The following is a 12712-nucleotide window of genomic DNA, read 5'->3' on the forward strand; positions in this document are numbered from 1 at the left end:
GACACACACAGGCTCCAGCCACACAGACACACACAGGCTCCAGCCACACAGACACACACAGGCTCCAGCCACACAGACACACACAGGCTCCAGCCACACAGACACACACAGGCTCCAGCCACACAGACACACACAGGCTCCAGCCACACAGACACACACAGGCTCCAGCCACACAGACACACACAGGCTCCAGCCACACAGACACACACAGGCTCCAGCCACACAGACACACACAGGCTCCAGCCACACAGACACACACAGGCTCCAGCCACACAGACACACACAGGCTCCAGCCACACAGACACACACAGGCTCCAGCCACACAGACACACACAGGCTCCAGCCACACAGACACACACAGGCTCCAGCCACACAGACACACACAGGCTCCAGCCACACAGACACACACAGGCTCCAGCCACACAGACACACACAGGCTCCAGCCACACAGACACACACAGGCTCCAGCCACACAGACACACACAGGCTCCAGCCACACAGACACACACAGGCTCCAGCCACACAGACACACACAGGCTCCAGCCACACAGACACACACAGGCTCCAGCCACACAGACACACACAGGCTCCAGCCACACAGACACCATCAAAACATTGCCCCAGTCACTGCCTACCGAAGACTCCTGAAGGAAGTGTGAAGATAAAAGCTACTCACATCACCCCAGGTCTCGCTGCTCGACAACAATAACAATACGAGGCTGCAGCCTCCACGAGACTCCGGGCAGGAAAATAAGTGAGGAAACTTGTGCTCAGAGATGGTTGGCAGGAAGATGAGCGGGATATGAGAGGGAACTGGGTCTGACCAGGCGCCCCTGACGCCACCAGTGGACACGTCCCTCACACCTCACACTCTCTCCTCGTCTCTACATCATGTGCTCCACTCCTCACCACAGACACACCTCAAATAACGAAACATTATTGATTATCGCGTCTGTCACCATCGCCGATCATCTGACTCTCGTAAACATTGCTATGAAAATCGATCCAAGCAAAACAATCGACCATTTTCCCGCGACTTTGACCCTTGTGTCGCCCTCGCATAGGGTCGCGTTTGGCTATTTATTCTATTATTATTTTTTTAATGCTATTAATCGCCATACTGGGAGACATTTACTGGCTATTATGGGTTATTATGAGTGAAATATTTACTGTTTACCCGTTTTCTTTGGGTTTGACATATGAGGTTAAGGAAACTAAGCAGTCATAACCTGGCTACAGTGAGCACAGCCTAATCATAACACTGTTTCAGGCACCCAATAGCAGACCAGCTCTGTGAACTCCTGTATTCCCATTGGTCCAGTAAAATCAGAATGAGACCGTCGTCCCGTTGACTTTATGTACGTATATAGCATTCAATAAAAAATAATGAAATGAGATAAATGCATTTTTATAAAACTAAATATAAAATATATATATTTAGCTATAATGTTCGTCAAATAAAGTTATTAGTCATTTAGAGGATCAAGTCGAGGGCTGAGCCGAGTGACGAATCAAAACAAACTTGTTGTGGAGCGGCCGGGTGATGGTGCGGTGTCCTCCCGGGTCAGTCTCGTGTCCTCGCTGCTCTCTCACCAATAAAGATGACGGAGTCGCTACCGGTGAACAAGGTGGTGGTGCACCCGCTGGTGCTGCTGAGCGTGGTGGACCACTTCACCAGGATGTCCAAGATCGGCAGCACCAAACGTGTGGTCGGGGTCCTCCTGGGGTCGTGGCGCTCCAAGGGCGTCCTCGATGTCTCGAATTCTTACGCAGGTACACACACACACACTTAAGGATAAGGGGCACCACAGAAGGCCTCTTGGCCCATTACGAGGCAGCTCCCATTTATATCCACCCGAACTCATTTATATATATGTGTAACCTATGCTTGAAACGAGTGATTCCACGTCTGTTGTGTTACTTGGTAATTTGTTAAATAGTGTGTGTGTGTGTATATATATATATATTATATATTATATAATATATATATATATATATATATATATATATATATATATTATATATTATATAATATATATATATATATATATATATATATATATATATATATATATATATATATATATATATATATATATATATATATATATATATATATATATACACACACATGCAACAACTATCACTAAAACATTGATCCATGTATGCAAAAAAACACACTTGAAAATTTAGAGTATGCTGAATGTGTTTTCGGCTCAATTCGCCATTCATCAGAGCAAGATAGAGAGGCAGGAGGGAAGATTTGGTGGGCCAAACTTAAGTCAGCCATCAAGGGGTGACAGGTCACCTGACCACCAGTAATTGGAGATGAAACCTTACATTATGGGGAAGATAGGAAGACTAAATAGGGTGAACAAATGTTCTCTCCTCTCATAGTGAAATAAAGGGTATCAACAAAAAACACAAAAGAATGGCGTTTAATCCCTAAAAGTGACACCTGTCGGAAAACTCCACAAAAAAAAAAAAAAACTGGCTAAATGGATGCTACATTGTATTGATGTGCTATATTGAAGCTTATATGGGGGATCTAATTTGGACATGCCAGGGCTAACATTATAGCTGTTGGTACATTGTTTAATCAGGACCGACTCAATCAAATTTTGTTCAACGAAACCCATACTCTTAACAATGCATTTGGTCCCTCTGAGGTCAGTAGAATGATCACATAACCTGGAATGTAAATACAATGCACTAGAGTGGTGGGCTGTGTGAATAACATAAGAGTGTTGTTTTAAACATGAGGAAAGAGATTTACCAGTTTGGCCGATGTAAACAAACCCAAACTCATTGCAAAGGATGGAGTACACACAGCCTGCTACAGACTTAATTAAAATGTAGTTAAATGTATTATCTTTGATAAACAAAATTATTATTTTTGATACAAAATAGTCATGATACTATATACTGTATTTTGAATGGCACAATAAATAGATGTGATATTTTTAATATTTTATTATTTAATGCCAGGAATCTTTTACTGTATTATTCACCTTTGTTTCTCCAGGTTGATGCCATCTTACTCATGAAAGTGGGAGAAGTAATTATAACATGTTGGCAAAATTTATTGAAAGCCATATTAGATATTGCTAATAAACTAAATTATTTTCAGTTCCTTTTGATGAAGATGAAAAGGACAAATCTGTTTGGTTCCTTGACCATGACTACTTGGAGAATAAATACAATATGTTTAAAAAGGTGAGAAATTATAATGTAATTTTTTTCAATTTTGGGATCTGTTGTATAAGAGTGCTTGCTCTGTAGGGTCAATGTTTAAGGTAATGGAGTTCCACTCTATGGGGTTTGGTAAGGCCCCCCCCCCCCCTTCTTGGGAAACACTTCCCAGCAAAAGAATAAAAGATACCAAATATGGTCTGTTGTCTAGAAAAAGATTTCCTACCCCTACTCTAATGGATGAGTGAAACTCTGGCTTCAAATTACCTTAATATTTATTAACCCTAATTCCCCCTAAATACAATAAATGCCTTACCACTTCGATCTTATGTTACCTCACTGAATCCACATAGACAGGAAACGAGAGTTACATACAGCAAAACTAGAGGTAAGGTCTACTTTCCTTAAGGTACAGAACACAATACTTTATAACTTCAACACGCAACATGTTTTCACTAAGCCACCCCACAGGGCTTAACATCAGGAACCCAAAATAATGGACTAGGACATACACACACACACTATACACTATACACTATACACTTAGAACAACAACTAGTGGCCCGGTAACATAATAGATATTTATCTATTTTGTTATTTAAAGAATAAAGAGAGAGGATAGTGGAAGGAGGTAAAGAGAGATAGATAGCCACACTGGCCAAAAACGTCCACCCAGCGCCTGAGCCGATAGAGAAGCTTTCTCTTACCATGAGGCTGCTGCCCGAGTCATTAAACTGATTGTTCAGTAACAATTATTTATCCTCCAATACAAACATTTACTTGCCACTAATCAGTTCTAGACATAACTAACATCCTAGCTTTACACTACATAATACAGTAATATAACAGAGTATTACAACTGTGAGCATCAAGGTGTTCCTACGTCTGGCAGGGAAACGGGACCGCCATTTCCCAAGCCGATTTTTTAAGTCCTCTTGAATATAAGACTGCCAGATAATGTTTCCTCCTTCATAACCCAACCTATCCTCCAGCTCTATAATTATAATGCTCTATAATTTAACTAGTCAAAAATCCCCCACACAATCCCAAACAATCAGGGCCTATCACTAAGATACTGGAGTGAATGGTCCCTGCATGTGTGTAAACAGGAGCATTATGATCCTGGTTCCATTGCAGAATGCCAATCTTGGATCCAGGGTCATAACAGGATCATAAAAAAATGGGTATAAAAAACTGCAAGAGGCCTATTGTCCTATACAAAGCAGTTATATTTATAGCCACCCAAACTCATTCATATAAATTATATATCTAACCTACTCTTGAAACAAGCCAGTGCCTATTGTTTCATAAACTACATCCCTATTCCCAATCCAGGATTTACAAAGGTCTGTTTTGAGTCTAAACTTGTCCAATTTGTAGCCATTGATGCATGTATTTTGTATTGACGCTATATTTAACATCCTATTAATATCCCCATTGTTATTCCCTTTCATTCATTTGACTACTACAATCATGTCACCACTATGCCTTTTGTCTAAGTTTTTAGCTGAAGACATGTGCTGCATTTAAACCTGATGACTACATATTGTTTCTTAATTATTATTTTTTTTAGCTGTGGTGGTTTAACGAATTAATGGATTTGCTTTAAGCTTTCCTGTTATTGAATAGTTCATGTATTGTAGCTTTGTCAACACTAGTTTTATCTTTTTGCTCTTTTCAAGCTACAAAAATATCATTAGTCATCTTGAGTGAATTTGGGTATTGGAAATTAATACCAAAAGAGTTGCATTCCAGTATGTATCTTATGCATTAATTTTACACTTCCAAATTCTTACTTAGAGAAATGTTCAGTTTTTAAATGTTGATTCTTTAAGGCACTCGAGATCAAAATGTTTGATCTTTAATATTATCCAGAAAGTATTAGACAAGTAAATTATATATCACAAATCTGAAAACAGTGAATCTTATAAATCTTGTGTACTGTTTGCCTGGGATAACTCAAAGGTTTGTTTATGGTACACACAATGTTAGGAGTGGATTTGTGAGCAGTATTGTAAATGCTACTTTATAATATATTCATAGTATTACACTGAGTTAGACATTTTGGTTACTGTTCCATATGTTTACTACAGTATTTATTCAAGAAAGTTTGGTATAACTAATATATACATAACTAATGAAGGATTTCTATACTCCAAACTCCAGTTTATTCTTCCAAGTCAGGTAGATACTATAAAAATAAAGAGATTTTCAACTTGCAAACAATAAGTCACAGCAACATGGTTGAAAATTTGAAACCTAACCCAGAAATCTGAAAATAAGGTAATTGATGACAATTTCGATTTCGTCCAGAACCATTATCACATCATATATAGTACACGACTGGTTAATGGTCTTGGTTGGATGCCAAATTTTCACCTTTTGTCAAGTTAGAGATACTAATTCTGCATGTACAGTATTGCATTAGTGTGGGAGAGAAGACTTAAAAGGGAGTGAGAACAAAATTATAGTTATGGCGCCAAAGAGAGAGGGGACTTATGTGTGTGAAATAAATGTGAAGTGTTAGATTAGTTTAAATAGTGGAGATCTATGATAGACAGAAGAATTTGGATGTAGAATATGAGAGCAGGATGAATCAGAGAAGGAAAGTAGCTGGTGCAATGAAAGCCTTGGTTAGGAAATTCAAGAGAAAAGGCCAGAAGACTTCATGAAGGCGTTGTGATGTGTGCTCATATGTAAGGAAGTGTGATGGTGGTGGTATGATTAGGAAAAATCAAGACAGTGCATTATAGACAATCTGGGAAGCATGTGTGGTGTTAGAAAAATACAGTATATCAGAGTAAAAAATAACAATTTAATGGAGAAGTGTAGAGGACATGGGTAATAAACATCAAGATGAGGGGAATATTTTAAGTAAATGATGAGAGACTGGTAAAGAGAGCTTGAGAGTAGGAGAATAGAAACATTGGGAAAAAGATCGGTAGATGTTGTGTGTGTGTGAGGAAGCTATCATTCAATGTGATCAACGAAACAAGTTGTGGTAAGGTACATGGCTGGATGGAAGCACTTTGTGAGGAGACAGTAAATGTATTTATTTTCTGTGGAGAGCCCCTTCGGCTCCCAGGAGCTATAACGGGCTGATGTGTATATATTAGACCGTGACAACAGTCAATCGAAGGAGTTCTAGGCCTACCGAGGACTAGAGCCAGAACCTGGCCCCTTCAAGAGAGGCACGAGGAGGTTTTGATTGGAGAATTCTGTTGCTAGTTAGGCTTTCGGTTTGCAAATTATTTAATCAGCAGTAGTTTGTTTTGGAATTCCTACCTTTTCTGGGTGCCTGACCTGGTAGATGGCAGACAAAGACTGCTTCCAATTACATGGGGGTGTCTTTAGGCCATTGCTCCTCGTGCCTCTCTTGAGGGGGCCAGGTTCTGGCTCTGGTCCCCGGTAGGCCAAGAACTCCTTCGACTGACTGTTGCCATGGTCTAATATATACACATCAGCCCGGTATAGCTCCGGGTCGCCTCCGGGTCACACCCAGAAAATGGCATTTCATTACATTCAATGCTGGTTTTTATTGTTTTTCAATTCACAAATAGCAATCTACATCTGAAATCTACACTGTATGGAGGCAGACTCCATACACGGTTACAAATATCAATATGATAGAGGCCAATAGGCTCAGGATACACTAGTTGATTGACAGTTGAGAGGCTGGACCAATGAGCTGACGCTCAACCCCCGCAAGCACAACTAGACGAGTGCATCTAGTTTAATAAAGCGGTGAAGTGCTGCTGTGAATAATTACAAGACTACAAAGTATTAGTGCTTTCTTATCCACATATCTGTATAGTGTGAAAGATTTACTAAATGTACAAGTATTTTTGTACAATATCTATTAACCTTTCATTATATTGTTCCATTTCTGTGGGGAGCCCAGTAGGCTCCAGGGAGCCTCCGGGGCTCACCTGAAAACTGCATTTCATTTCATTAAACGTTGGTTTTTTCTTTCCTCTGGGCTGAAGCTTTTCCATCCAGTGAAAGTGAAAAATTGGGCACTTATGATCACTAACGGTGTATGTATATTTATGAAGTAATAGAACTACAACATTTTCCAACATTTGTTCCCCATAGGTTAATGCCCGCGAGAAGATTGTTGGATGGTATCATACAGGACCAAAGCTCTGCCAGAACGACATTGCCATTAACGATTTGGTCAAGAGGCATTGTGGTAATTCAGTTTTAGTGATCATTGATGCTCATGCATCAAATATCGGACTTCCTACAGAAGCTTATTACAGTGTGGAGGAGGTTCATGATGTAAGTACAATTTGTATTTTGAATCAGCCATCAAAATGTTACACTATGATTGATTTTGAGTGTTGATTGTTGCTTATGTATACCTGGGCCCCATAATTTTTTTATTAGTTTGAGAAATTACTGTACCATATATGGTATATGCTAAAAATAATTGCTGCAGATTGCTATTAACATAAAGGTAATTGAAATCTGCTTATGTTTCTTTATCTAATCACAATTTCTTGCATGGTAATGGAATAGTTTCTATATAGTTTATTTGATATAGCATCTTTAACTTTTGTAAATTTTACACCCACAAAAATATTGAGGATACAAGGAGATAAGCCATTGTTAGCAGACTATAAGAAACTAGCATTATGTATCTTAATACATATCAATAGTAGTAAGGTTACCCCATTGAAAAGTTCAGTATTTTCAATACTATCCGTTTTATGTCATGACAAATGATGAGGTGTGCAGCAGTGTAATGGAAATGTTCTTGCAGGATGGTACGCCCACAACCAAAACATTTGAGCATGTAGCAAGTGAAATTGGTGCGGAGGAGGCTGAAGAGGTTGGGGTGGAGCATCTATTGAGAGATATTAAGGTGAGTGCAAAATTTGTGCCAAGTCAAATTAGGTTCAGCATGATTTTTGTATACATTGTGGTGGAAGTTAGAATGTAGGAAATGAAATATAATAGGTGGATTATGCTGAATGTATATGAGAGTTTAATAAGTGTTGGAAACACAGATTAAACTAGAAAATGTTTATAAGCCCTTGTGTGTGTATGGGAATGATTATAGCTATTATAAGTATTATCATAAACTGGTATAAATACAAAACTTAAATGCAGTCTTAATATGCAACAAATGATGTGCAGCTTATGATATAAAGATATTACACATGTAATGAGGTGTACTAAATCTTACATACTATACTGGGAGGCCTAATTATAAAACGTGTGCTGTAATTGTCTAAGTAGTTACAGGATGAGAGCTTTCCTCACGGTGTCCTGTCTTTCCAGTATTCTTGTTATATGACGCTTTAAAACTACCGATTGTTTTGGCATCCACCGCCCTCTAGCTTAACACTCCAACTATCTCCCATTCTGCAAAAGAGAACTTGTTCTTGAAGTTGCAGGTCTCGTGAATTCCTCCTTTTTAATTTTGTCAATTCCTTTTACTATTTTGTACATAGTGATTATATCATTTTTTATGTTTTCCCATCTTCTAGCTTTGGCATATTTAACACCTCTAGCCTCTCCTCACATCTCATTTATCAGTTCTGGAAGCCATTTAGTACTATGTCTTTGCACCTTTTCCAATTTATTGATATGCTTTTGAGATAGGGGGCACAATAGATCCGCTGCATATTCCAGTTTTGGTTTTTACAAAAGTCATGAACAGTTCCTTTAATATTTCACTGTCCGTGTATTTAAAAATGATTGTGAAGTTAGAAAGCATAGCATACACCCCTCACACAATGTTCTATGTGGTCGTCTTGTGACAGTCTACTCTCCAGAATCAAATTCAAATTTTTATTCAGGTAAAAGTACATACATAGATGATGAGTTACAAACATGATGTTGGATTTATAGACAGAGCTAGTACATACAATACCTAAAGCCACTAATACTTTCTGGCAACTTGAACATTATTGGTGAACATTAGTGGTTCTAGAACTGAACTCCATGGTGCTCCACTAGTAATGTTTCTCCAATCTACATTGCCTCTGATTACTCCTCTCATTTTTCTGTCAGAAAATTTTTCTGCCATGTCAGAAGTCTTCCTGTCACCCCTCCAGTATATTACAGTTTCCTTGTTGCTATGTTTTTTATTCTGTGTACTTAGTAAATGATCTAGTTACCTAGCTAGTTAGTTTTTGGGATTCACATTGCAAATTCAGGATTAAGAGTGAATATTGTTTGTTTAGCCAGACATTCACCCCCAAAATAAAGTATCTTACTCAAAGATAATTAGTTTGCCAGGTATGACTGATTAGGAGGCACGGAATAAAGAGCTGGATTTGACTCCCCCCAGTCACTGATAGATAAGTACCAGAATATTATAGAAAGTAATGCCCTCAGGAAACAGTCATAAATTATATGGGCTTTATTTTCTTCCTGCATATTTTAAAGGGTGCCCTTCTATCTCTATCAGTAATCGAATCTACAATTATTGACTTAAATTACTTCATGAGGATTTTATTCAAAATTTGGCATCCTTCACTTGTATAGGAAATATGCATTTCAGGGCCTTTCTTCACCTTTTTCTTTTATCACATTCGAGCTACATTACATATACAGTAGTCTAGTAATACATATATCCAAAGAAAATGGTTTTTGTCTGAATAAAATTTGTGTGTGTGTTTCAGGATACAGTGGTGGGCTCTCTAGGGCAGCGCATCACAACACAACTCCTGGGTCTTCGTGGCCTACACAAACAGCTTAGCGAAGTGGCCAATTACCTCCGACAAATTGTGGAGGGAACGTTACCTGTTAACCACACCATAGTCTATCACCTACAGGTAAAATGAAAATGTTCTCTGCCTTCCAATGAAATAAAGAATATGTAGCCAGTTATCTTATTGATCTTAAGCAGATGGGTAGGAGGGCGAACTTTGTGGGGTGTGTTTGACCCTTTGACAGCAGCTATAGAAAAAATGGTCATTCCTGCCTATGCATAAAAAATACAAAAAAAGAATTAAATAAATAATTTTTTTTCAGATTTATTTATTATGCATCCTATACCCATCCTGTGGGATGTGGTAGAAAGGGTTACAGAGGTACATAATGGGTTCAGAAACTGAACCCCATAATTAATTTAGCTAAGCAAATGACAATGTGATCTGACATTTGTCAACACAAGTGCCAAACTTTGCTGATTCTGAGGTATGCCAGACACCACTCCTGGGTCCTCCTCAAATCTTTCACCAATTGTTTATCACTTGTTTCTCTATTTACAAGAGTATGTGTGTTGAATAACTTGATAAATTACATAATTCACACAGCATGTGATAATGTTTCAATTGATGATTCATTTACCTGGTATACTTCATTACAACCATATAGAGTAGTAAAAAGCATATACACATAATGTACAATGATGTTAGTTTTGGGCGATGACATATGGGCGGGAGTATAGACTGAAACAAAGGCACTAACTACCAGTGTGCCAACCTAAGATGACAACAGGCTCTTAGTACATGAATTCATGATAATGGTTCAATTGATGGTTGGTTGGCCTGGTATACCTCATTACAACCAGAGTTCTGAAAACCATATAACTATCATTGGTATACATATCATGTAATTATGATGGAATTTTATGCAATGATGATCTTGAGGTTATCTTGAGATGATTTCGGGGCTTTATTGTCCCCGCGGCCCGGTCCTTGACCAGGCCTCCACCCCCAGGAAGCAGCCCGTGACAGCTGACTAACACCCAGGTACCTATTTACTGCTAGGTAACAGGGGCATAGGGTGAAAGAAACTCTGCCCATTGTTTCTCGCCAGCGCCTGGGATCGAACCCAGGACCACAAGATCACAAGTCCAGTGTGCTGTCTGCTCGGCCGACCGGCTCCCCATGATGACCGCATTCACCTTAGTAACATTCATGAAGATAACCACATTCACATGGTAAAGTAACTATGATGAAATGATAGGATTTTTTCATGGATTAAGGTAAACTTCCTTACATCCAGAGAGCAATTATATACTTAATTGCATCATACATTTAAAACACACAATAATTGTTTAGATCATCGTATGACAATAACCACATTACCACGTGAATCAACATACAGTACAGCAAGAACCACTGTCAAGAGATAAAAATTTGGGGTGGAGAGAAAGGTTTTGTGAACATGCTGAACTCTGTAATCCATGAGACTCTAAGGACAAATAAATTTCTGAGGTTATCCTGCTTTGGCCTCCTCGATGGTCCCTTAAAACCAGTGGAATATGAAATCTGGTGGGACCCTGGTAGGTGACAACAGTATTGAAGATCCTTGGTCTTCACTCCAGTATTGTCCAAGTGAAGATTGTGTGTAGTGAGGACACATTTGTAGGGGAGTTCTTCAGCTGAGCTTGGATAGTGTAGTGAAAATTGAATGTTGTCAAGATATATGTTGATGGTGACAATATGTATTAAGATGTAGTTCATAATTGAAATCTCTTGGGGGAGGGGTTACAGGGGGGGGGGTGTGACTGGATCAGCCCCAGTTTTGTCCCCAGGCAATGTTGAGTGCCCCTTGCTAGTAATATATATGTTAATAATTTTAACTTATTTTCCACACAGGACATGTTCAACCTGCTGCCAGATGTGACCAACCCTGCACTAGTGAAGTCCCTCTATGTCAAAACCAACGACCAGATGTTGGTGGTGTACCTGGCATCGCTCATCCGCTCTGTGATCGCCCTTCACAACCTCATCAACAACAAGCTGGCCAACACTGACTGCAGAAAAAAAGGAAGGCAAAGATAAGGACAAGGACAAGGATAAGGATAAAGATAAAGACAAAAAAGATGGAGATAAGGAGAAGAAAGATGAATCAAAAGATGAAAAGAAGAGTGATGAAAAGAAGTAATCGAATAAATGACATTAAAATGTAATATTTATTCTTAAATATGTGTAACATCAGGAAATATTCCCTAATATGACCAGTGTAGTGAATGAGAATAAACATCTTTGCAGGTAAATGCTTTAACTGGATTTTAAAATTGAAAAGTGCTAGAAACATTATTCAAGACTAGCTTTCTACAAGCTGAATGTCAGTGTTCGTATTGGTGTTATAATGCAGAAAGACGTTACTACTGTTCATATCTGCTAGATACACGCTGAAGCAGATATATAATTCCTTTATTTTATGGATGAAGCGGCTCTTTTTCAAATGTCAGCGATACGTTTAATGCCGCAGTTTATACAAACCATGAAATAAATTTCATGTGAACTTCTTGCTAGCTATAATATGTGGATAAGGTTTGTGTACCCCATAATCAACAAAGTTTTCTTTGATCATCATTTAGCTAGCACTATCACAAGAGAAATTTTCCAATATTTTGTATAATATAATTGTGTAGAAGGAAGTATTTAAAGCTGCATTAACATGACTACACACTTTACCTTAGGAAGTGGTATGGCCAATTAATACGTACTTCTGGGAAGTTTTGGGTCCGAGCTTCATGGGGATTCTTTTCTGTAGCATTAAATATAAATTTCATATATAACAATCTTTTATTGCCTTGTTTGTAGTCCAC

The 12712-nt window shown here is 38.6% G+C and overlaps 2 protein-coding genes across 10 annotated transcripts in view; one reads left to right on the forward strand and one right to left on the reverse strand.

Annotated features, from left to right (window-relative positions):
* Rbcn-3B (WD repeat-containing protein Rbcn-3B) overlaps positions 1–1013 on the reverse strand; it is a 95554-nt gene extending 94541 nt beyond the window's left edge. For 3 of the 9 annotated variants that reach the window (XM_045736974.2, XM_045736978.2, XM_045736976.2), the window contains exon 1: positions 921–995. In XM_045736974.2, the coding sequence (XP_045592930.2) occupies positions 921–962 (42 nt within the window). In that variant the 5' untranslated portion in view covers positions 963–995. Of the gene's footprint in view, positions 1–676 lie in introns of all 9 variants that reach the window. The other 6 variants (XM_045736975.2, XM_069326314.1, XM_069326313.1 and 3 more) reach the window with 6 other exon arrangements.
* A 483-nt stretch (positions 1014–1496) lies between these two features.
* LOC123754514 (regulatory particle non-ATPase 8) lies at positions 1497–12685 on the forward strand. Its single transcript, XM_045736980.2, is given in 7 exon segments — positions 1497–1773; positions 3131–3216; positions 7288–7473; positions 7958–8059; positions 9828–9980; positions 11754–11911; positions 11913–12685. Coding segments are annotated over 7 exon segments (987 nt in total). The 5' UTR covers positions 1497–1601; the 3' UTR covers positions 12043–12685.
* The last annotated feature ends 27 nt before the right edge of the window (positions 12686–12712 follow it).

The sequence above is a fragment of the Procambarus clarkii genome, chromosome 18, assembly GCF_040958095.1.
Source record: "Procambarus clarkii isolate CNS0578487 chromosome 18, FALCON_Pclarkii_2.0, whole genome shotgun sequence".
In the NCBI taxonomy this organism is placed as follows: Eukaryota; Metazoa; Arthropoda; class Malacostraca; order Decapoda; family Cambaridae; genus Procambarus; species Procambarus clarkii.